The 26,724-nt window shown below is 43.7% G+C and overlaps 1 protein-coding gene across 4 annotated transcripts in view; it reads left to right on the forward strand.

Annotated features, from left to right (window-relative positions):
• sec22a (SEC22 homolog A, vesicle trafficking protein) overlaps positions 1–25,441 on the forward strand; it is a 55,158-nt gene extending 29,717 nt beyond the window's left edge. For all 4 annotated transcript variants that reach the window (XM_078552630.1, XM_078552632.1, XM_078552631.1 and 1 more), the window contains 3 exons: positions 8,854–8,972; positions 22,263–22,328; positions 23,995–25,441. In XM_078552630.1, the coding sequence (XP_078408756.1) occupies positions 8,854–8,972; positions 22,263–22,328; positions 23,995–24,195 (386 nt within the window). In that variant the 3' untranslated portion in view covers positions 24,196–25,441. The remainder of the gene's footprint in view (positions 1–8,853; positions 8,973–22,262; positions 22,329–23,994) is intronic.
• Positions 25,442–26,724: the final 1,283 nt, after the last annotated feature.

The following is a 26,724-nucleotide window of genomic DNA, read 5'->3' on the forward strand; positions in this document are numbered from 1 at the left end:
AAAGAAATGTGGTTGGTGTAGTTTATATGGATTTTGAAATAGTACTTGATCAGAAGCTTGTGGCAGTGGCACATGGAGTCAAGGGAAATACTGCCACATAGGTAGAGAGATGGTTAGAGGGAAGAAGGCAAATGGTGGGAGCGAAGGAATACTTCGCAGTTTGGAAACATGTGATGAATAGTGTTCCACGAGTGTGTGTTTGGTGCATTATAAGCAATATGCATAAATGATTTGGACCAGAAATTGAGGAAAAAATATTAGAATTTGCAGATGACACCAAATTTGCGGCAGAGGAGAGTGTGTTGGAAAATCGCAATGAGAACCGAAAGGTTGAAGGAGAACATATGCAGCACCTCATCTTCCGACTAGGTACTTTACAGCCTTCCGGGCTGAATATTGAATTCAACAACTTTAGATCTTAAACTCCCCCTCCCCCCATCCCCACCCCGTTTCTTCCCCCTCCCTTTTTTTTTCAATAATTTATATAGATTCTTCTTTTCCCACCTATTTCCATTATTTTTAAATCTACAACTAATACTTTGTTAGTCTTTCCACCCCACCCCCACTAGAGCTGTACCTTGAGTATCCTGCCATCCATTCTTAATTAGCACTTTTCTTAGATAATATCACCACCTTCAACACCTCTTTGATCCTTTTGTCTGTGACATCTTTTGATTATCTGCTCCTATCACTGCTTGCTTGTCCCCACAACCACCCCACCCTCAACTTCTCTCTCCCCCCGCCCCCCACCTTAAACCAGCTTATATTTCACCCCTCTCCTAACTATACTTCAGTTCTGCCGAAGGGTCATGAGGACTCGAAACGTCAACTGTTTTCTTCTCCACCGATGCTGCCAGACCTGCTGAGTTTTTCCAGGTAATTCTGTTTTTGTTGAGCAGATAGGTGGCAGGCAGATGCATTTCAGTGCAAAAAAAATTTGTGAAACAGTACATTTTATGAGTAACAACAGCTAAAGTAAATGCACCTTTAATCATAAGATTAATAGAGTAGATAGAGAGGCGAGCAGAAACCTTAATTTTGGATTAATTATCCAGTAACACACAATAGAAAAGCAAGGAGTTAATGTTAAACTTTTTTTTACAAGAGCTTACTTGGGCCACACTTGGAGTATTGCATGCAGTATTGAGTAACCCATTAAAGGAAGACAATGCAAGAAGTACCAGCATGATACCAAGGATGGGGTGCAGGGGTTGCACCTATGAAGAGACAGTGGAGAAGTTAAAGCTTTTTTTGTTATAGCTGTGAAAATCAGTATCCTGATTTTTAAAACCCTTCAGGATAATGGAGGTACGTAGTGATTGTTTCCACTTGTGACACCTTTGAGATAACCAGAAGAATCAAAGGGATAAAGGCAAAATACTGCAGATGCTGGAAGTCTGAAACAAAAACTGCTAGAGAAACTCGGCAGGTCTGACAGCATCTGTGGAGAGAAAGACAGAGTTAACGGTTCGGGTCCATATGACTCCTCTTCAGAAAAAGAAGTAGAAATGCGGTGAAATATACACTTTTTAAGGGGTGGAGGGGGAACAGGTGAAGCTGGATAGAAGACCAGTGAGAGGTGGAGGCAAAGGAGAGATTGCAAAAGATGTCATAAACAAAAGGTCAAAGGGGTGTTGATGGTGGTGATACTGGCTAAAGGAGGTGCTAATGGTGACAATAGAGTAGAAAGCAGGATGATCAAGTGACAGATGGCCCCAGTGGGGGTGGGGTGGGGGAGGGGATGGTGTGGGAGAAAAGATCAAAATAGGCTCAAAAGGTGGGGATAAAACAATGAATGGAAATAAATTTTTAAATAATAATAGAAATAGATGGGAAAAGATATACGTATATAAAAATTTAAAAATAAATATTTCAAAAAAGGGGTGAGGATGGAGGAGAGAGTTCATGATCTCAAGTTGTTGAACTCAATGTTAAGTCTGGAAGGCTGTAAAGTGCCTAATTGGAAGATGAGGTGCTATTCCTCCAGTTTGCGTTGAGCTTCACTGGAATATTGCAGCAGACCAAGGACGGACATGTGGGCATGAGAGCAGGGTGGTGTGTTGAAATGGCAAGTGACAGGAAGGTCTCTCAATGCGGTCTCCTCTACATTGGAGAGACCAAACGCAGACTGGGTGACTGCTTTGCGGAACACCTTCGGTCTGTCCGCAAGCATTACCCAGACCTCCCTGTCGCTTGCCATTTCAACACTCCACCCTGCTCTCATGCCCACATGTCCGTCCTTGGCCTGCTGCATTGTTCCAATGAAGCTCAACGCAAACAGCACCTCATCATCCGCCTAGGCACTTTACAGCCTGCCGGACTTAACATTGAGTGTAACAACTTCAGGCCATGAACTCTCTCCTCCATCCTCAACCTTTTTTGATCCCTGTTTTTCAAATATTAATTTTTAAATTTTTATATATATATTTTCTTCCCACCTATTTCTATTACTTTTTAATCTATTCCCATTCATTGTTCTATCCCCACCTTTGAGCCTATTTTGATCTTTTCTCCCACACCATCCCCTCCCCCCACCCCACTTCCTTAAGGGCCATCTGTCACTTGCTCATCCTGCTTTCTACTCTTAATGTCACCATTAGCACCTCCTTCAGCCAGCATCACCACCATCAACACCCCTTCGATCTTTTGGTTATGACATCTTCCGCAATCTCTCCTTTGCCTTTACCTATCACTGGCCTTCTATCCAGCTTCACCTGTCCCACCCCCCTTTAAACAGTGTATATTTCACCGCATTTCTACTTCTCTTTAGTTCTGAAGAGTCATACAGACTCGAAACATTAACTCTGTTTTCTCTCAGCAGATGCTGTCAGAATCAAAGGGATATTTGGTGTGTGAAATTCTGTCGCAGTGCGTGAAGCAGAGTTCATTTTTTTCTTGAAAAAGGATAAGCTGCTTGAATGATTGACATGCTGAAAGGTGTAAGCAGGAGAGTGGGATTGTGGAAAAATCTCCAGCATGTAATGGCCCTATTTCTGTGCTGTAACATTCTATGATTAACCGACTTACTGTATCATCTAAAACAACTCTATCTGAAGTGCAGGTTGGAATGAATGCTTTTTGTATTTTATATATATTTCACAGAATCATGTTACATAAGAACTAGGAGCAGGAGTAGGCAATTCAGCCCCTCGAGCCTGCCCCGCCATTCAATACAATCATGGCTGATCTCATTTCGGCCTCAACTCCAATTTCCCGCCCTCTCCCCATAACCTTTCAACCCGTTACTAATTAAAAATCTGTCTATCTCCTCCTTAAATTTATTCAGCGTCCCGGCATCCACTGCTTTCTGAGGTAGTGAATTCCACAGATTCAAGATCCTTTGAGAAAAGTAATTCCTCCTCATCTCTGATTTAAATCTACCACCCCTTAACCTAAAACTATGGCCTCTCATTCTAGAATGCCCCACAAGGGGAAACATCCGCTCCACGTCTACTTTGTCTATACCCTTTAGCATCTTATATACCCCAATTAGATCTCCTCTCATCCTTATAATCTCTAGCAAGTATAGGCCTAAACTACTCAATCTGTCCTCATAAAACAAGCCCTGCATCTCTGGAATCAATCTAGTGAACCTCCTCTGAACCGCCTCCAGTGCAACTACATCCTTCCTCAAGTAAGGGGACCAAAACTGTGCACAGTACTCCAGGTGCGGTCTCACCAATGCCTTGTACAGTTGCAACAACACATCCCTATTTTTATACTCTACTCCTTTAGCAATAAGTGCCAAAGTTCCATTTGCCTTCCTTTATTACCTGCTGTAGCTGCATACTAGCTCTCAGCGATTTATGCACGATGTCACCCAGATCCCTCTACACTGAAGCATTCTGAAGTTTCTCTCCATTTAAATAATAAGTCGCCTTTTTATTCTTCCGACCAAAATGGATAACCTTGCACTTATCCATGTTAAACTCTATCTGCCAGATTTTGGCCCATTCACCTAACCTGTCCATATCCATTTGTAAATTTCTTATTTCTTAATTGCAACTTACTTTCCCACCTATTTTGGTGTCATCTGCAAATTTAGCTATAGTACCTTCTATCCCTGAATCCAAGTCAATTATATAGATTGTAAATAGTTGGGGCCCAAGGACCAAACCCTGTGGCACTCCACTAGTTACAGCTTGCCACCCAGTAAAAGACCCATTTATCCCGACTCTCTGCTTTCTGTTGGTTAGCCAATCCTCTATCCAAGCTAATATATTACCCCTAACTCCGTGTAAACTTATCTTACAGTTATTTGCGTGTTGCATTCAAGCTGTTTTTTCTGTTTTATCCAGACTAAATATTTTCACTAATGAACTGGCTGTTTGACCTTTAAGCTGCAAAGTCATTTCAGGTGTGACTGATGTTTCAAAAAAGGGTGTTGGCATTAAAAGCAATATATGTGTTTAAAAGCTATTAAGTGTTTCTCTCAATTGGTCATTTCAAATACTATTCAATCATCTGCTAAAATTTGTAATAATGAGAGTTGAAGTCAAATGTGTATGTTGTTCTGGGTTGATCTTTGGGCCAGGAAGTATATAGCCTAAGAACCTGCTAAGTTACTAGACACTTGTTATTAACCCAATTTACACAAGGTACTTTTTTTTTGTTTTAAGTATGGAACTTTCTTCATCAGTGCGTCACTGGAAAGGAAGTGTACAACCAGCGATCCATTAATCGATTTTACACTTCTGCCAAATTGGAAAGTTCTGCCCTGAAATCTGTCCAGTGCAGATGTTGCCAAATGCAAAAATATGGGGCCTAATTTTACACCTGCACAGGCCCATGTTGTTATGAACAGCTGTGATCCCCCCACCACGCCCTCTCCACACCAAGTCACTATTCTGAGTGGCTATTGCTCCTGAATGAGTGAATGCATTGACTATTGACAGGTTGTAAGTTCGGCTTTGGAATTCCCTCCCTAACCTCTCCATATCTCTGCCTCTCTTTCCTCCTTTAAGGTGCTCTTCAAAACCTACATCTTTGGCCATCTGGCCAAACCTTTAGTCATCTGTCCTGGTAGCTCCTTATGAGGCAATGGTGTCAGACTCCCTCAAAATACCTTTGGGCATTCATTCGAGGTGCGATATAACGAGACCGATATGTATTTACATAGCATCTTTGACGTAAATCCCTAGGCACTTCCCAGGTGCGTGATAAAGCACAATTTGACACCAAGCCACAGAGCAGTGGCTGTGTAGCATTACAGGTGCAGTTTTACAGTTCATCACATAGCTTCAGAGGAAAATCTTCTGCACGCAGTATTCTAACAATAAAAGTTAGAGATTTAAACTTTTTAGGAAGTACATATATATAACGTTGTAGGATGCCATCAGTAATTTTTTGGGCTGTTTAGGCTCCTGTACAGCACTTTGGAGAATTTTATTAGGTTAAAGGTGCTATATAAATTCACGTCATTGCTGTGGGAGACGCAATTCCTCTGCACAAGCCTTCCTTGTCATTATGGTGTCGCTACGGCTTCTGGGGGCTACGTGACTATTTAAAGTGAATTTCTGAAATGTCACTCCAGACACTGTTGTCATCTTGAATATAAGGGAAAGAAAGTCTATCAACTGTCCACAAGTGCAGCTATAATATTTGCATAGAATTTACAGCATTAAGCGCAACTGGCCTATGTCAATGTTTATACTCCACATGAGTCTCCTCCCACTCCTCTTTGTGTAACCCCATCAGCATATCTTTGTATTCTTTTCTCCCTTATGTGCTTATCTAGCTTCTGTGCTATTTGCCTCAACTCCTTGTGGTAGTGAGTTTCACATTCTAGCCACACTCTGGATAAAGAAATTTCTCCTGAATGCCATTGGTGACTGATTTGTTGATGACTTTGGACATTATGGAAGAGTTACTTATTTAAAAAAAACCTTGTAGATTCATTACAAAAACAGAATTACCTGGAAAAACTCAGCAGGTCTGGCAGCATCGGCGGAGAAGAAATCAGTTAACGTTTCGAGCCTTCATGGCCCTTCGGCAGAACTGAAGCATAGTTAGAAGAAGGGAGAAATATAAATTGGTTTAAGTGGGGGGGGTGGGGGGAGGTGGAGAGAGAGAGACATTGAGGGTGTGGTGATTGTGGAGATGAGCAGATAATCAAAAGATGTCACAGACAAAAGGGTCAAAGAGGTGTTTTGTCTGAGAAAAGTGCTAATTAAGAATGGAGGACAGGATATTCAAAGTACAGCTCTAGTGGGGGGTGGGGTGGAAAGGCTAACAAGGTTTTAGATTTAAAAATAATGGAAATAGGTGGGGAAAGAAGAATCTATATAAATTATTGGGGAAAAAAAGGGGGGGGTGGGGGAAGAAACGAGGTGGGGATGGGGGGAGGGGGAGTTTAAGATCTAAAGTTGTTGAATTCAATATTCAGCCCGGAAGGCTGTAAAGTGCCTAGTCGGAAGATGAGGTGCTGTTCCTCCATTCATTTCCCACTGCACAGTACGCAGATGAGAAGTTGGAGTGGTGTCTGGCCGCCAAGTTACTGTCACTATGAAATCAACATCAAAAGGGACCAAGACCGCCTGACACCATTGTGATGATCAGAGGAAATTGTTGTTCAAATGCAGTAGACTGAAAATGGCTAGGTGTCTCACATGAAAGGGAAGAAAATTAAAAAGAAATGATTTCCTGTCAGGAAACAACCAGCTAATAGCCTAGGAACTTGTAACTCGGAGTTGCCGGCTATTGTGGGCAGGGAATTGAGTAGCGCTTCTCTAGTTCGCCATTCTAGTTTTACATTCACCGTGTTCAAAGTGCACATAAATAAGATTTTATCTCAACCTGGGAATGCCTTGCTGCTTGCTGTACTCTGTCTGCTCAGTGAAGCAATACCACCTATATGTTTAGCAAAGTTTTTATTAAAATGTTCGCCTTTTTTTCCTGTGGTTCTCCTGGTCCAAATACCAACCGTGGGTCAAACATTGCTTGTTCCCAAACTTTTACCAATACGTAGATACAATCATACAGCACAGAAGGAGACTATTTGGCCCATTGTGCCTAGACTGGCTCTTTGAAACAAGTTAGTGGCACACTTTAGTCTTGCAAAACGATGGCTTGTGCCTTGGTGGTCAACTCGGTGTTAAGCATCGCCTGCTGTGGCTCATCCCCACTCTGGCATGGCAGCCTCTGCTGCATTTGCTGCAGAGGAAGACAGTGAGCAGAGAAGGTGCACAATTTGCTGGCCTCTGTTTTCTCTGGACCCTCTTCTCGGCTAGCTGAGGTTTTGGTTTCTGCTCACCTCTTCCACTGCACCTCCAAACAGCCTCCAGAGGTCACGACCATCAGCGACTCTCCCAGTTATCAGTGTCAACGTCCGCCACCTTCATAGCTCACTTTCAGGTGTCCATCTAGCAGAGGTATGGACACCCAGGAGGTTGTGACCTTGTGGCCAGTTCACCATATGAAAGGTTTTTGGGCATATGGCTGTCATCCATCCAATGAATGTGGCCAAGCCAGTGCAGACATCGTTGGCTTAGCAATGTATGTATGCTGTTAGAACTGACACCTTCCAGGACCTCTGAGTTGTTGATCTTACCTAGAAATGCCAAGGATAAGTGTGAGACAGCAAAGGTGGAAACTGTTCAGCTTTTTCTCCTGCCTTACATATGTTGTCCCGGTCTCATCACTGTGGAAGAATGTATTGAGGATGCAGGCTTGGTAAACTAGCAGTTTGGTGTTCTCAGTCAGGTTGCTGTTGTTCCATGCTCTCTCACTCAGATTGGACAGAACATCTGCAGCTTTTGTGATGCATGTGTTGATTTCAGCATCGAGTGACAGATTGCCAGTGATTGTGGAGCCTCGATATGTGAAGCTATCAACAACCTCCAGCGCCACATTATCAATGCTGATAGATGGCGGTATGGCAACATCCTGGAACATTTGTCTTCCTGATGCTGATGGCCAAACCAAACTTGGGAGAGTCTGTCCATTTGCCGTTGCAGGTGTTCCTCAGTATGGAATGTTAGGGTGACATTGTCAGCGTAGAGCAGCTTTCTGATGAAGACTTGGCTCACTGTTGGAAGAGCTGTCCAATTAATGCCACTCCCCTGCTTTTTTTCCTGTAACCCTTCAATTTTTTCCTTGTTAATATGTATCTAATTCCTTTTTGACAGTTATTATCAAATCTGCTTCTACCGTCCTTTCAGGCAGTGTATTCCAGGTCATAATAACTTGATGTGATTTTTTTTAAAAAGAGAATTAACCTCATCACCCCCTGCATCTTCACCAGTTATTTTTGATCTGTGTTTTCTGGCTACTAACCCTCCTGTGAGTGGAAACAGTTCCTCCGTGTATCTGTGGCAAGCAACCTTTTCTCTTTATCCAGTCACTGACATTAAGCAAACCACATATAACAGATGGTGAATGACGTGGTGCCTTTTTATAAATTAAAACTAATTTCCACCTTTATCCTGATTAAGCCATTGCCTCTAGTGAATTACAGTTCCTAACCCTCCAATTCATTGTCCGTCTAAACACTCTTCATAGGTAGTAAATGTTGGCCTGCTAATAGCTCATGGGGGCATCACAGCTGAACGCAGTCCTGCCTAACGTCTCATGCGGGTCACTGGATAGTGATTAGGAGCAGGAATCCTGGTCAAATGTCTGCCTTTCCCAATACTGGGAATGTTGAGGCCAATTTCTGGAGCACATTGCCTTGTTTGAGATCAACCCACTTGGCACCAAATGGGAATCAAAGCTAGCCTCTGTGCTCAGTAACGCATTGGATTACTTTCTGAACCATTGGGGAAGTTGATACTAACAGGAATGTACAAGCTAAGCTATTGATTGAAACATGTGGCTAAATTCATGTTGCCTTTTTTTCGCTTTTGTTGCCGGCAGCTCCAAATCAGCGACTGGAACCAATGTCGCTGCCGGGAATCATATCTTGTTTACTATGTGTGCTGTGTGCGGCTTTAAATCTAATCCGTGGGTTTCATGCAATGGAAAACGTGTTCCAGGTGAGTGGTGTAATTTGTGAACATTTCCGCAGCAACATTTCCTCAAGCCGATATGTTTATTTTCTTTCTGAAACTTAGGTTTTACTGCATGAAAACATCTTGTGTGAGTAACGCTTAAATAATGATAGACTGGCGTGAACAACGCACTACATCACCGGCTTGTAGGCACCTCCCCCCCCCCCCTGCTGTAAAGAGTTTCCAATCCCGTATGAGGGGTGATTAGCAGTGGCCTAGATGGAGATGGAGGGAAATCTGAGAGCAGATTGACCCAAGCTGCTTTTGTGTTAATGGGCAATTAGAGTGGCATTGGCAGCATTCTGTATCCGCATTCCAGGTACATGGATGGGAACAATAGAAGGGGATGATAATGAAGATTGCAAAATTGATCTGATGAGAGAAATTCTCATGTAAATTTCATGGTAATTATCTTAATGAGCACAGGCAGGTGATGACCATTATGACCAATATCTGCATTTGAGGAAAGGTTAAAAACATTCCATTGCAGTTGCTTCCAAGCTTATTAAGTGATCCATTCCATTTGATTCTAAGGAAGTGACTCTGCCAAAAGCTGCCTGTATGTTAACCAGAAAGTGGTGTAAGAGTTGGATTCCCGACACCAGATTATGGTTTTCAACAGCTCTTGTTTATTTGTATGAGATTTAAGTTCAGATACACACACTACCTTTAAGCAATAGACATATAGAAAAAATAAACCCAACTGCTGTGCTTTATTTCTCTGGGTAGAGACATGAGCTTGTCTTTATTCCTTTCCAATTCTGATTTCCTTTAAATTGTTAGAGCGTGAGATCTCTCTAGTCTGTTTCTCACGAATAAAGTCAATGATTACAAATCAAGGCATGACAGGTGTTATTGTGGCATGACAAGTGTTATTGTAAACAAGACCCCAAGAAAGGATGCACTTTCTTCAGATCAGATTCCAACAGTTTTAGCCTGTTCTTCCACTGTTCTCACCTCAAAACTGCCTTGGCTAACTGTTTCCCAATTTGGCATGATTCTGGATCATCCTGTCATTTCAGTAAACCCCGAAACCATAGTGTCATTTAAATTGTCCCCTGACAGATCAAACCCTAAAGCATCACGAGAATTAACAACTTCTATCATTAAACAAAGAGAAACCAAATACTCACCTCACGCATATATGTAAATGCTCCTTGAGTATCTCACAATAGCACAAGTGCAAGTTTTAATGTGACTTGGAACTGACATCCTAAACTGCAAAAGCAAAGTAGTTTATCAGTAAACCCTAAGGTGACTTGATGCCCTCAGAATTTTTGCTGTAGTGTGTCAGCCCTTTTAATATGTGCAGACTTAACAATGTATATGGTCATTTTCCAGCTTTCTATTTTTGCTTTGATATTTAGGTTCAAATAGTCGTTTGGTAGTACAGAAATTGGATATGTCTGAAAAAAAAGAGATTTGTTGAAGCTTTTCGTCATGCACTCATCAGGACACTTTGCAAGAATACCAATATAAGGGGAAAACAACAATTTATACTGTGTGAGAAGAGAGCATTCCTGCAAAGTGTCCTGATGAGTGCAAGACGAAAAGCGTTGACATTTTTTTCAGCAGTATTTAGGTTCATAACAAAAAGCGCTTATGATCTAATTGTGCAAACATCCGCAAATGACGCTGTGGATCATAAAACTATTAATAGCGTGGTAATAGTTTACTGTGTTATACTCCAGAGTGAATTCTATAGTTTCAATGGGTGGAATTTTACACGGAGGCTGCCTCTGCTTCACTCGGAAGCATGTTGACTTTATGGCCGTTGGGGCTGTTATTCAGCTCAGGGCGAGACTTCCAACCCCCACCTGGGGGAGGGGAAGTCTCACCTCCGAGAGCTGCCGGCCAATCAAATGGCCAGCAGATCCCTGGTCCCGCAGCACCACTGTGAGCGGTGGCCACTGCTGGGATTGCACCACGTCCCCAACAATGATCATTGCTGGTGCCAGATGCTCATAATTTGAGGGTTTTACCAGAGCCACTCTGGCAGGTCCTAGCAAGGGGGCTGGGGACCTAGGTTCAAGAGTGTTGTGGGGGCCCTCTCTTCTGTTGGGTACAGGTTGCCCAAACAAGAGACCCTGCCTCACCCCCTCAGCCCTCGACAAGGCTGCCAGGTACATGTGGCCTGGCCCCCCCCCCCCCCAAGTCAATATTGGAAGCAGCGGGCAGAGGCCCTTAAGTGGGCATTAATTGTCACTTATAGACCTCAATAGGCTCAAGGGCCTAAGGACCTAAAAAGTCAAGCCGCCCGACCCCACTCCGCTGCTGTTAAAAGACCAGTGGAGGCAGGTAAACACTGCACCCGTGCTATGCTAGCCAATTTTGAACCCCGCCCGCATGCCAGCCCACTCCTGGACGGAGGGTGCTTGGTGACGTAAAATACCCCCTAATATATATTGCTGAGAACTTTGCTCCCAAATTTGTTCCTTCAGTTATTTTAGGTGGTCCTTATGATCGTTTGTTCCTCGTTAATACATTGGCTTTAACGCAGAATGAATGGATCAACAATGCAGCTGAATGTTACTTAATGGCTGAATTAAATTCAGTATAAACTAAGGTATTGACATTTTGAATGCCTTAAATGCAACCTTTGCACAGTGGGTCCGAAGGGGATTACTAGTTGTCAAATAGATTCATTTAGTAAGCACATTCAATACCAAAGCTTGCAAATGTCATGTATTTAGAATGATCGTTCCATTAGAAAGCAACAAGGCTTTTAACCTGGATTTGGAGGGGTGATTGCAGATGAGAAAATAGTTGTAGTTGAACGAAAAATGAGCAGGTAATATTCAGGATACAGATAGAGTTGGAAGAGGTTTTGTTTTTATTCATTCATGGGATCTTGGCATTGCTGGCTAAGCCAGCATTTATTGCCCATCCTAATTGCTCTTGAGAAGTTGGTGGTGAGCTGCCTTCCAGAACCGCTGCAGTCCACATGGTGTAGGTACACCCACAGTGCTGTTAGGGAGAGAGTTCCAAGATTTTGACTCAGCGATAGTGAAGGAACAGTGGTGAGTGGCTTGGAGGGGAGCTCTCAGGTGGAGGTGTTCCCATGCATCTGCTGCCCTTGTCCTTCTAGATGGTGGAGGTCCTGGGTTTAGAAGGTGCTGCCTAAGGAACCTTGGTGAGTTCCTGCAGTGTACCCCTAATTTCACTCCCCTGCCCTTTCCATGCGTCCCTGCAATTTTTTTTTTCTCTTCTGATATTTATCCAATTCCCATTTGAAAACTCCTTTTGTATCTGTCTCCACCACACTCTTAGGCAGTGCATTCTGGATCATAACCACTTGCTACTTTAAAAAGATTTTCCTTGTCTTGCTGTCAGTTCTTTTGCCAACCACTTTAAATCAATGTCCTCCTTCTGCCATTGACAGCTGGCATAGACACGATGGGCTGATTGACCGCCTTCTGCGCTGTAACTTTTCTATGACTCTACAAAGCGTAATAGCAATTGAAAAGGTGTTTACAACAGCAGAAGGGGAGACAGCAGACGTAATCCGTGTAGAAATTAGTCTTGTTAAATCAAACAAATTGGCAACTGCAATCGATTTGAGATTAAGAGATGAGAGGGGATTATTTAGGCAAGAGATGGTGCAAGAGGTCATACTGTGGATTCACAGGCGATTTCGACATCCAGAAGTTATGGGCCGGGAACAACAGGAAGAAGGAGGTGTAGTACTCCATCAACTGATGCATCTTGAGGGCATTTGATTTAGTGTAAGTTGCTGTAACCTTGTATACACAATTGCTGAGGCCACAGTTGGGTTACTCTGTTATTTTGGTAACTTGCCATCAAAAGTATATTGATACATTGGAAAGGCTTCACAGAGGACTGACACGGATGATTTAGGGCCCTTTGTTCTAAGTTCTGAAGACAGACCTAAACAACTGAACTTGTTTCAAGTACAGAAAGGATGATTGAGAGCCAAAATGACCAAGGATTTTTAAAATGCTGAAGGAATTGGACTGCAGCATCAACGGAGCTGGAACTGTTGAAAGGACAAGATTAATGAGTCGAAAGCGGGACGAGTGACTGGAAGAACATTTTAAAATCCTCTCCACAGAGTCATGGATTTAAACAATAGACTCCCCCCCCGCCCCCACACACAAACACCCAATGAAGCTAGTTAATGGTGTGGCCATTAACATTTAAAACTTGCATGACTATCTAATTCAGGACAGCATTTCTGAGAGGTTAACTATTGTCAAAGTCATTGTTTCAGGCGATGGCCATTAGTCAGAACAGGATGAAGTTAACTCTGTTTCTTTCTCCACAGCTGCTGCCTGGCCTGCTGAGTATTTCCAGCATTTTCTGATTAGAATGGGGAAGACGGAAGAAAATATTGAGATTATAGTCCTCACTTAACATGGGGTTTACAGTGTGACAAATCTAAAAATATCTTGGATTTTTCTGTAATAGAAGGTCACGGTATTTTGTTTGATTTTTCTTTGCTTATTTTTTTTTATTCATTCACGGGATGTGGGCTTTGCTGACTGGGCCAGCATTTATTGCCTATCCCTAGTTGCCCTTGAGAAGGTTATGGTGAGTTGCCTTCTTGAACCGCTGCAGTCCATGTGGTGTAGGTACACCCACAGTGCTGTTAGGAAGGGAGTTCCAGAATTTTGACCCAGTGACAGTGAAGGAATGGTGATACATCTCCAAGTCAGGATGGTGAATGACTTGGAGGGGAACTTCCAGGTGGTGGTGTTCCCATTTATCTGCTGCCCTTGTCCTTCTAGATGGTAGTGGCGTGGATTTGAAAGGTACTGTTGAAGGAGCCTTGGTGAATTCCTGCAGTGCACCTTGTAGATGGTACTCACTGCTGCTGCTGCAGTTGGTGATGGAGGGAGTGAATGTTTGTGGGTGTTGTGCCAATCGAGCAGGCTGCTTTGTCCTGGACAGTGTCAAGCTTCTTGAGTGTTGTGGGAGCTGCCCTTGTCCAGGCCATTGGGGAGTATTCCATGACTTGTGCCTTGTAGATGGTGGACAGGCTTTCGGGAGTCAGGAGGTGAGTTACTCATCACACGATCCCTAGTCTCTGACCTGCTTTTATAGTCACAGTATATGGCCAGTACAGTTTAGTTTCTGGTCAATGGTAACCCCCAGGATGTTGATAGTGGGGGATTCAGTGATGGCAATGCCATTGAACATCAAAGGGCGATGGTTGGATTCTCTCTTGTTGGAGATGGTCATTGCCTGGCACTTGTGTGGCACGAACGTTACTTGCCGCTTGTCAGCCCAACATGGATATTGTCCAGGTCTTGCTGCATTTGGACATGGACTGCTTCAGTATCTAAGGAGTCACGAATGGTGCTGAATCTTGTGCAATCATCAGCGAACATCCCCACTTATGATGGAAGGAAGGTCATTGATGAAACAGCTGAAGATGGTTGGGCCGAGGACACTACCCTGAGGAACTCCTGCAGTGATGCCCTGAGCTGAGTTAACTGACCTCCAACAACCACAACTACCTTCCTTTGTGCTAGGTATGACTCCAACCAGCAGAGAGTTTCCCCCCCTGATTTCCATTGACTCCAGTTTTGCTAGGGCTCCTCAATGCCACACTCGGTCAAATGCGGCCTTGATGTCAAGGGCAGTCACTCTCACCTCACCTCGGGAGTTCAGCTCTTTTGTCCATGTTTGAACCACGGCTGTAATGAGGTCAGAACTGAGTGGCCCTGGCGAAACCCAAACTGGACATCAGTGAGCAGGCTACTGCTAAGCAAGTGCTGTTTGATAGCACTGTTGATGACCCCTTCCCTTACTTTACTGATGATGGAGAGTAGACTGATGGGGCAGTAATTGGCCGGGTTGGATTTGTCCTGCTTTTTGTGTACAGGACATACCTGGGCAATTTTCCACATAGCCAGGTAGATGCCAGTATTGTAGCTGTACTGGAACAGCTCGGCTAGGGGTGTGGCAAGTTCTGAAGCACAAGTCTTCAGCACTATTGCCGGAATATTGTCAGGGCCCATAGCCTTTGCAGTATCCAACATCTTCAGCTGTTTCATAATATCATGTGAAGTGAATCGAATTGGCTGAAGATTGGCATCTGTGATGCTGGAGACCTCCGGAGGAGGCTGAAATTGATCATCCACTTGGCAGTTCTTGCTGAAGATTCTAGCAAGTTCTTTAGCCTTTTGCACTGATGCACTGGGCTGCTCCTCCTCCATTGAGGATGGGGATATTCGTGGAGCTTCCTCCTCCAGTAAATTTAATTGTCCACCACCATTCACGACTGGATGTGGCAGGACTGCAGAGCTTAAATCTGATCCGTTGTTTGTGGGATTGTTTAGCTCTGTATCACTTGCTGCTTATGCTATTTGGCACACAAGCAGTCCTGTTTTATAGCTTCACCAGGTTGACATCTCATTTTTAGGTATGCCTTGTGCTGCTCCCGGCATGTCCTTCTGCACTCTTCATTGAACCAGGGTTAATCCCCTGGCTTGGCTTGATGATAATGGTAGAGTGCGGTGGGGGGAGGAATATGCCAGGCCATGAGGTTACAGATTGTGTTTGAGTACAATTCTGCTGCTGCTGATGGCCCACAGCACCTCATGGATGCCCAGTCTTGAGTTGCCAGATCTGTTCAAAATCTATCCCGTTTAGCACGGTGGTAGTGCCACGCAACACGATGAAGGGTATCCTCGATATGAAAGCAGGACTTCGTCTCCACAACGACTATGCGGTGGTCATTCCTATCAATACTGTCATGGACAGATGCATCTGCAGCAGGCAGGTTGGTGAGGATGAGGTCAAGTATGTTTTTCCCTCTTGTTGGTTCCCTCACCACCTGCCGCAGACCCAGTCTAGCAGCTATGTCCTTTAGGACTCAGCCAGCTTGGTCAGTAGTGGTGCTACCGAGCCACTCTTGGTGATGGACATTGAAGTCCCCCACCCAAAGTACGTTCTGTGCCCTTGCCACCCTCAGTGCTTCCTCCAAGTGGTGTTCAACATGGAGGAGCACTGATTCATCAGCTGAGGGAGGGCGGTATGTGGTAATCAGCAGGAGGCTTCCTTGCCCATGTTTGACCTGATGCCATGAGACTTCATGGGCTTATTCTCTAACCTTTAGAGTCACAGAGTGAATGAAATACAAGGAAAAAAATTGGTTCTAGTTCCTTTTCAATCTATTTTCACTTTCGCTAACACTGAACAGTGGTATAAAGTTGGACTTGTGGTTTATTGGAAAGAAAGCTAGTGCGTCACACGAGGTGCATAATTCATGTGCCTGGGATGCATTCTGCAGATGTAGCACCACAACAACAACTTATATAGAGCCTTTACTGTAATAAAGTGTTCCAAGACGCTTCACAGAAGCATTATAAAATAAAATATGGCACCGAGCCACACAAGGAGATATTAGGTCAGATGATCAATAGCTTGGTCAGAGAGATATGTTTTGAATTATGGTTTAAAGGAGGAAAGCGAGGTAGAGAGGTAAAGGGAGGGTATACCAAAGTTTAGGGCCTAGGCATCTGAAGCATGGCCACCAAAGGTGAAGCAATTAAAATTGGGATGCTCAAGAGGCCAGGATTAGAGGAGCACAGTTGACTCGGAGAACAGTGGGGCTGCAGGAGATTACAGAGATAGGGAGGGATGAAGCCATGGAGGGATTTGAAAACAATGGTGAAGATTTTTAAGTCAAGAAGTTGCTTGACCGGATGCCAGTGTAGGCCATCGAGCACAGGCGTGATAAGATGAACAGGACTTGGTGCAAGTTAAGACATGGGCAGCAGCATTTGGATGACCTCAAGTTTACGGAGGGTCGAATGTGGGAGACCAGCCAGGAGTGCATTAGAGTAGTCACATCTAGAGGTAATGAAGGCATGAAGGAGGGTTTCAGTAGCATATAAGCTGAGATGGGCAAAGTTGGGTGATGTTACATAGGCAGGAATAAGTGGTCTTGGTGGTGGCACAAAATGAAGTCGTAATTTCATCTCAGGGCTAAATGTGACAACAGGTTGTGAACAGACTGTTGCCAGGGAGAAGGATGGAGTTGGTCACTAGGGAAGTAGATCAGTTTGAATCAGCAGGTTATGGGTTCATGCCCCACTTCAGAGACTAGGACACATAATCAAGGCTGATACTCCTGTGCAGGACTCTGTTGGTGGATGTGCCACCTTTCAATTGTGATGTTAATGTGAAGCTCTGTCTGCCCCTCACTTGGGTTTAAAAGATCCCATGACACGCTTGGAAGAAGGGCATGGGTGTTCTTTCCTGACCAATATTCGTAGCTCGACCAACATCACGATAAAAAGAAAGCAGAATATCTGGTCACCATCAAATTGCTGTAAGTGGGATCTTGCTGTGCAGAAATGGGCTTCCCCATTTCCTACAACAGTTACTATTTCACAAGTACTACTTTGGCTGAACAGTGCTTTGGGACATCCTGAGGTTCCTGGTTCAATGAAAGTGCATGAGGGCATGCCAGGAGCAGCACTAGGCATACCTAAAAATAAGGTGTCAACCTGGTGAAGCTATAAAACAGGACTACTTGTGTGCCAAATAGCATAAGCAGCAAGTGATAGACAAGGCTAAGCAATCCCACAAACAACGGATCAGATCTAAGCTCTTCAGTCCTGCCACATCCAGTCATGAATGGTGGTGGACAATTAAACAATTCACTGTAGGAGGAAGCTCCACAAATATCCCCATCCTCAATGATGGAGGAGCCCAGCACAGCAGTGCAAAAGATAAGGCTGAAGCATTCGCAACAACCTTCAGCCAGAAGTGCCGAGTGGATGATCCATCTCGGCCTCCTCCGGAGGTCCCCAGCATCACAGATGCCAGTCTTCAGCCAATTCAATTCACTCCACGTGATATCAAGAAACGGCTGAAGGCACTGAATGCTACAAAGGCTATGGGCCCTGACAACATTCCGGCAATAGTGCTGAAGACTTGTGCTCCAGAACTTGCCACGTCCCTAGCCAAGCTCTTTCCAGTACAACACTGGCATCTACCTGGCTATGTGAAAAATTGCCCAGGTATGTCCTGTACACAAAAAGCAGGACAAATCCAACCCGGCCAATTACCTACTCTCCATCATCAGTAAAGTAATGGAAGGTGCATCAACAGTACTATCAAGCAGCACTTGCTTAACAATAACCTGCTCACTGATGCCCAGTTTGGGTTCCGCCAGGGCCACTAAACTCCTGACCTTGTTACAGCCTTGGTTCAAACACGGACAAAAGAGCTGAACTCCCGAGATGAGAGTGACTGCCCTTGACATCAAGGCAGCATTTGACCGAGTGTGACATCAAGGAGCCCTAGCAAAACTGGAGTCAATGGGAATCAGGGGGAAAATTCTGCATTGACTGGAGTCATACCTAGCACAAAGGAAGATGGTTGTGGTTGTTGGAGGTCAGTCATTCCAGCTCCTGGACATCACTGCAGGAGTTCCTCAGGGTAGTGTCCTCAGCCCAACCATCTTCAGCTGCTTCATCAATGACCTTCCTTCCATCATAAGGTCAGAAATGGGGATGTTCGCTGATGATTGCACAATGTTCACCATTAGCGACTCCTCAGATACTAAAGCAGTCCATGTCCAAATGCAGCAAGACCTGGATAATAACCATGCTTGGGCTGACAAGTGGTAACATTTGCGCCACACGAGTGTCAGACAATGACCATCTCCAAGAAGAGAGAATCCAACCATCGCCCCTTGATGTTCAATGGCAACACCATCACTGAATCTCCCACCATCAACATCCTGGGGGTTACCATTGACCAGAAACTGAACTGGAATAGCCATATAAATACTGTGGCCACAAGAGCAGGTCAGAGACTAGGAATCGCGTGTTGAGTAACTTGCCTCCTGACTCCTTAAAGCCTGTCCACCATCTACGAGGCACAAGTCAGGAATGTGATGGAATACTCCCCACTTGCCTGGATGAGTGCAGCTCCTACAACACTGAAGAAGCTGAACATGGTCCAGGACAAAGCAGCCCGCTTCATTGGCACCCTATCCACAAACACTCACTCCCTCCACCACCGCACAGTAACAGCAGTGTGTACCATCTGTAAGATGCACTGTAGGAATTCACCAAGGCTCCTTAGACAGCACCTTCCAAACCCACGACCACTACCACCTAGAAGGACAAGGGCAGCAGATAAATGGGAACACCACCACCTGGAAGTTCCCCTCCAAGTCACTCACCATCCTGACTTGGAAATATATCGTCATTCCTTCACTGTCACTGGGTCAAAGTTCTGGAACTCCCTTCCTAACAGCACTGTGGGTGTACCTACATCAGATGGACTGCAGCGGTTCAAGAAGGCAGCTCACCACCACCTTCTCAAGGGCAACTAGGAATGGGCAATAAATGCTGGCCCAGCCAGCGAAGCCCACATCCTGTGAATGAATTTTAAAAATGGTTGAGTAATTACAAATGCCACTTCTTTCTCCTTAGATTCAACTCATTAGCGATTTATTTGGTCAGTGAAGCACTAAGTGATATTTCTTATTAAATTGTTAATTGAGTGCTGGGCTAAAAGCAACGTGATGATCAAAGAATCCATGGGGCACCATTAATAACGATGCACAGATTGTCTGGAAGTTTGCATAAATTGTTTTGGAAATCTTCATGCAGAACCTTTCCCTCATGCGATTAAAATGGGTGCAACATTTTACTGGCCTGGATAGATTTTACATGGTTTATGTGGGATTGATGGACTGAATGGTCTTTTTCCCAATGGCGGAAAATAAACTTTTTTGTTATTCATTGAAGGGATATGGGCGACACTGCCAAAGCCAAAAATCATTGCCCCTCTCTAATTGACCTTGAAAAGGTAGTGGTGAATCACGTGTTACTTTCTAAGCCGTTTCAAAGGGCAGTTAGAGGGTCAACCACATTGCTTTGGATTATGGATTTCCTTCTTTAAAGGACAGTAGTGAACCAGATGGGTTTTTAACCACAGTCCAGTAGTTTCACGGTCACCATTACTATCCTAGCTTTTTATTCTAGATTTATTTAATTAACTGAATTTAATTTCCTCAGCTGCCGTGGTGAGATTTGGATTTGTTTCTCCAGGTCATTAGTCCATGTCTGCGGATGACTAGCTTCATAACAGAACCACTATGCTACTGTTCCGGATAATAAATGTCATGTGTGATCCAGAATAATTGTCCGTTTGTGACACAAGTAGGGGCAAGTTGGAGCAGTGGCAACTAATTAGACTATGTTGGGTGAGAGTTTTGCCAGCAAGAGCAGTTGTTCGCTTCCCTTCCACATGTCCTCATGCTGTACTCTAAGCCCCTAGTTGGGGTTGCAGCCAAGCACATAGTCCTTGACATGCCATTGTAACTGGCCGCTAGGCAAATCTGCTAGAAATATTTGCTGGCAGTTCTTTTCCTTTCTTCGCTGTAGGAGAGTGCTTGGCTGAATGCCATCCCCTAAGGGCTCCTTCATCTCTAAAGCTACTGGCACAAGCCTGTCGAGTTGTAGCACGTTGGTCCCTGGTATCTTGCTACCCTGTATACTCCGACTGCTTCCCAAAAATTAGTTTCTTTATTCAGTGTTACATGGTTGTTGGGAAATTATAGAAAGCCAGAGTGCTTTTTCTTCATTTACTGTTCTCTCAATCTATAAAACATGCTGCATTTTAATGCCGCACTGTAATCGTGTATTTTAATGAACATTTATGATCTTGCATTTTAATGTTACTGTCTTCAAAGGATGCAAGTAATCTATTCTGCTGTGTTGGAATTTAAAAGGATTAGCTGGAAAGCAGATCAATTCATAAGACTAATGTGCTGTGACCTGTAATGGTTTCACTCACTCAGACAGTTACTGCATATCAAGATTTTTCGAGCAGGTGAATGGTGGTGTGAATTGAGGCTATGGTGTTACATGGCCCTCTGCTGGAATGATGTACCATATGCTCATTATTTGTTACTTCAGATGGTTTATTTTACTCACTTCTTCCTGGCTGAGATACAGTTCACAGGCATCAGCTACCCTAGTACCTCACCCATATGACCATTTCTGGAGAGCGAATCTAAGCGGAGTGTTATCTGCAGATCGGGGAAAACAAGAGGAGCCGGGCCTGATCCTGTCTGCACACGTACAGCAGGAGAGGGTCACTGGAAGTCAATCAGAAGCAGGAATTCTGACTGAATTCTTTGCCTCCTTAGCCAAAGGGCATTGAGGTTAATTGTAGATACCCCACCCCCACACCCAGGCTTGTGCTCCAGCAAACTCGAGAGATCAGTAATCTAACCCAGAACCTCAGTGTGGCTTTGTACAATACATTATGTGTTGACAGCGGGAGAGGTACTTTAAAGATTCTTAATGAACATTGAACCCTTGGTTTCGTTCCCTTCTTTTAATTGCTTGTGGGTTTTTTTTTTTGCATGCAACACTCCCAATTAAGGACACAGTATCAGCACCAAGCATTGACCAGTCGAGTTACAACAAAGGCAGCTGAGGAGAAACATGTCTACTCTTCTAGCTTCAGAAGGATGTTGCCTTACTGTAAAAGTATACATTTTTGGTTTCCCACACCGCAGCCTTTCCAGCCTATTTTGAAGTGTGAGAGTCCATGCCTAATAGAATGGGTTGAGGCACCTCACATAGGATCCTTGGAATCAACTGCTCTCATTCCATCAACCTGAACCAGATTCAAACTGAAGCCTTGAGTAAAATGACACCTACAGTAACGCAACAGTTTCCCCTCACTTACATCCTTTTTCTAATTTAAGGGACACTTCTGTGATATTGGGAGGCAGTGGTGTAGTGGTATTATCACTGGACTGGTAATCCAGAGACCAAGAGTAATGCTCCAGGGACCTGGGTTCGAATCCCACCACAGCAGATGGTGAAATTTGAATTCAATAAAAATATGGAATTAAAAGCTAGTCTCAGTTATGGTGACCATGAAATTATCATTGATTGCCCTTTCGACCTTACCTGGTCTGGCTTCCAGACCCACAGCAATGCCCTCTGAAACGGCCTAGAAAGCCACTCAGTTGCATTCATTTAAGGATGCCAGCGATACCCACGTCCCATGAACGAATAATAACATTTTAAAATAGATACCAGCTGTAAAAATTAGTTGTATTTATGTCCCTCCTGTACCGTAAAGAAATGTAAAACTGTAAACAAAAGAAGCTCAAATGTTAATCTGAGCAATGATATTAACTATACTGCCTGATTGCTCAGCAGCAGTTGGAAGAGCCTGCTGCAGTTTTCAGGATAGAATATTTCCTTCTGTGCCTTTTATGTTCCCCCATATAACACACAGACTTGTTTTTAAATCAAACAGGATGATGAGGAGGAATTCAACAATGTTGCTGTTTTTTTCATCGGTACTGCTGCGTGTTTGTATCAGGTAAGTTCCTGATCATCAAACAATTTCAGGTGAATCTTTTTTTTTGGGCAGCCAGGTGCCTGATACATGTGGGAACGTGTCGCTATCTCTGAGTCCCTAAACAAAACTGCTGAGAAACCCTTTCGGCTAGAATGTCTACTTTATTGAATACCATTAAATTCTTGTTACCATTCTTGCTTTTAGCCGTGAATTATACCTCTTGCTTAGACCTTGCAGATTTATATGTGATAGTTAATGTGATAAATAACGTAAACATTCATTCCAGCTGCATCAGGATTGGAGGAAATAAAGGAGCAGCATAAGTTCAGTGCAACAAAGGGCAGGTATAGTTGTCAGAAAATATTTCTTTACACAAAGGGCAATTAACAGGTTGGGCAAGTTGCCAGGAAGAATGGGTAATGTAGGACGTTTCTGAATAGCTAGATGCTATAATGAGAAGAGGACTAAGGTTAATTTTCTGGAAGGATAAGATTAAAGGTGCTGAAGGATTGCAAGTGAGTTTATATTGGATCCCGTATTCTGATCTGTGTTTTGCAGTGAGATGCAATTTTGTAAGCATTACCTTTGGTCAATTCTGGAATCTCGCTGTTGCCACCTAAATTGAACCATATTTTTTTGCTGCACAGATGTAGACAGAAGGAAAAATACAACTTGCATTAAGATAGTGCCTTTAGCATCCTCAGACTGTCCCAGAGTGCATAATAGCCAATGAATTACCTCTGCAGTGCAGCCGTTGTTGCTGGATAAGCAGGGCAGCTAGTTTGCAAGCAGATTTCTCTTTCCCTTTTGATATTTTCCAATGCCTGCAGTAAATTATAACGGGCAGGTTTCTGTCACATTCTGCCATGTTTTGTGTTTGTAACTGCTGTTGAACTTCGATGCAGAGGTGAAGCAAAGGTTGTGTCTAAGGTAATCCAGGATCAAATGCATTCATGGGAGAGATGTTATAAGGTACTGCTTCTGTTTTTTGTATTGTGCCATTTAGATTGTAGTGCTGGAGAGCGAAAGAAATTACAGTAAATAGTGCAATGGAAATGATGCCAAATATTGAAATTCAACAGTAGTTTTTGAACAAAAGCACATCAGGCATACCTTTGGTTGAATGAAGATGCATCTATACAGTGTAGAGAAAATGACAAACATTTTGTCTCTGTCTAGCTCAACCCATGAGAAAAATCTAGCTAAAAATCACCATGCAACTGACCCACTGAGTTATTTACCCTGTGTGTGAGATTGTTCCATCTGAAGTCCGTTAGCTTTCCTCTCCTGAGCCTGAGTCCCTGCCACTGGTTAGCTTGCAGTAATGTCAAACAGTTTGTTAATATAAAGTTTATTTTCGCCCATTAGAATCTTGAAAAGCATAAATTAAGCCTCCCAATGTCTTTCCTGTGCTGTAAACATTGCTGGCTACTTCAGTCCCTCCCTGTAAATCAAGTGCCTAATCTCTGGTATAACTTCACCCCATTTTAGAGTTGCGTTTTAAACTAAGCTGGACGTTTTATTCAGCAGGAGAAATGAAAGCACTTGTTTGTTATTTGTACCAGCCCTTCCGATGTTGTGGAGATGAACTTTGTTATTGTAGCAGGCTCACTTTACTCTGAATTGAATCGTCCAAAAATGTTTTTTAAAAAATAAAAAAAAAATGTAAATCTCCATTTTCTTTCAGTGTTACCTGCTGGCGTGCTACGTCGGACAGAGGAATCTGAAATCATTCCTGATGTTTGCATTGGTCTGCCTGTGCAATCTGTACCTGCATGAACTTCGCAATACCTGGCAGATCCTGTTTCACGTAACGGTGGCTGCATTTGCTACTCTGCAGACACGGATGAGGCAGCCACAGGGAAAAGCCCCAGACTACAACGTCTGAGATTCTGTGACTATTGGAAGGCGCTTGTTTCAGGAGATTTATGATTCCACAGGAAGCACACGACAGTCTGGGACAAAGAATTTGTTGCTTTTTTTTTGCCAAAAAAAAAAGGGACAAGTAGGTTTAATGGGCCAAATGGGGGAAAAATGTATCTGAGTTCTTCAGAAATGTTGTGACAAAATACTGCCACTCTGAAACTGAAAGCTACTAATCAAATTTTGTGAAGACGAATTTCTGCTGTCAGTTCCTTAATATCTTATTGCTGCAATATATGTATAAACGTCCACCTGTTTCGGCATGGAGCTAGAAAAATCCTGGATATTACATTAGTTCTTTGTTGAGATTGAACTGGTGTGAGACTTCTTCCCTTTTATTCTTTTAATTTTATTTCCAGTTTATTTTTCGTCTCTTTCGGAAAGCACTGTTTCATACTCGGGGTATGACCCTGTGGGCGCTGGCAGCTCTGTCATCTTAATTGGGTGACCATTCTTCATGAGAGAGGGCAGATCACAAGGGTGTTGAAGGCAGTGCTTTCATGTCCTGCTCCAGAGACTTGAACACCATACCGAGGGACTGTAAGGGTGCTGACTTTCTGATGAGTTGTTATTACCAAGGCTCCGTCTTCCCCATCTGCTGCTTGTTATGGATTCCATGCCATGATTGCGAAAAAAAATCAAGGGAGTTCTCTCCTGTGTCCTAACCAATATTTGTCTTTCAACCAACATCCCCTTTCCAGCTAGCCACTCCTGTGCCACTCCTTTCTGAATTTGCCTGGGTTATTTCCTCAGTTAAACTTGCCCCCCTTAGTTCTAATATTTGCTGCTCTCCCCAGATTCCACTGAGGCAGGGGGACTTTCTGCCAAGCTTCCTTGCCTGTGCCATCCTGTAACTCACTGATAAGAGGCTGAGTACAAGCGTACCCCCACAATGTTTATTTTGCATTGACATGCAGCTGTGAAGAATCTAGCCTTTGTTTTGGAGACTTTTACCTTTGAGTTTGTGAGCAGTTGCGGGAGTGAATACGCTGTCTCCCAGCCCATGGCGCGGTATCTTGCTGCACCTGCACATTGTGTCACCGTACTGCCTGTTGGGATCTAAATTCTTTTCCGATCAGGCATTCACAGTTGTGGGTGAGAAATATGCTCTTTTAGAGAAAGTACAATATATGCAAATGTCTATACACAGTACGCAAATATGTTCCAAACTTTTGTAGAAAATTAGTAAGAAATAAAATAACTAAGATATATATTTAGAGAAATGCTTTCTCCTGTACAAAATATACTGTCACCTTTTATATTTGAAACCTCCAGTGCGGCAATTCCTATGGAATAGCTATTCTCCATCTTCCCATCAAAAAAAAAATAGTCGCCATGAAACTTATTCTCATAGAGCCATGGAGGTCTACAGCACAGAAAAAGGCCCTTTAGCCCATCGAGTCTGTGCCAGTCAAACAAGTACCTTACTATTCTAATCCCATTATCCAGCACTAGGCCCATAGCCTTGTATGCCATGACATCGCAAGTGCACATCCAAATGCTCCTTAAATGTTATGAGGGTTTCTGCTTCTACCACCCTTTCAGGTAGAGAGTTTCAGATTCCCTCCACTCTCCGCGTCAAAAAAATCTTCCTCACATCCCATCTAAACCTCCTGCCCCTTACCTTAAATCTATGCCCCCTGGTTATTGATCCCTCCACCAAAGGGAAAAGTACCTTCCTGTCTACCTTATCTATGCCCCACATAATTTTATACACCTCAATCATGTCCCCCCCCCCCCCCCCCCCCCCCCCCCCCTCAAACTCCTCTGCTCCAGGGAAAATAACCCCAGTCTATCCAATCTCTCCTCATAACTAAAACTCTCCAGCTCAGGCAATATCCTGGTAAATCTCTTCTGCACTCTCTCCAGTGCAATCACATCCTTCCTACAATGCGGATTCCAGAACTGCTCGCAATACTCTAGTTGTGGCCTAACCAGCGTTTTATACGGCTCCAGCATAACCTCCCTGCTCTTATATTCTATGCCTCGACTGATAAAGGCAAGTATCCCATATGCCTTCTTAACCACCTTATCAACCTGTCCCACTACCTTAAAGGACCGGTGGACATGTACACCAAGGTCCCTCTGATCCTCGGTACTTCCCAGGGTCCTACCATTCATCGAATGTTATCCAGCCTAAAATTACACATATACATCCTAAATTAAAAACAGAAAATGTTGGAAATACAGGTCTGCAGCATCTGTGGGAAGAGAAACATTTCAGTTCTGTGACTTTTCATAAGGACTGGCAAAGCTTAGTGATGTAACAGGTTTGAAGCAAGTAGATTTATATCCTAACCCTTGGGATCCAACTTCAGGTCCCACTGTTTCCTTGCTCTTTCTGGTAGTCGTTTAGTCCATTTGGATTTGGAAGGCATGGATGAGTCTGTGGCTTGCTTCCCCATTCTCCACATTGAAAAGAAACAGTGGGTTGAGGCAACAGCCACTTGGGTGGTAGGAGAGAGTAACTTGTAAAACAAATTGGGGGAAAAAA

The sequence above is a fragment of the Cetorhinus maximus genome, chromosome 11 (genome assembly GCF_964194155.1).
Source record: "Cetorhinus maximus chromosome 11, sCetMax3.hap1.1, whole genome shotgun sequence".
NCBI lineage: Eukaryota > Metazoa > Chordata > Chondrichthyes > Lamniformes > Cetorhinidae > Cetorhinus > Cetorhinus maximus.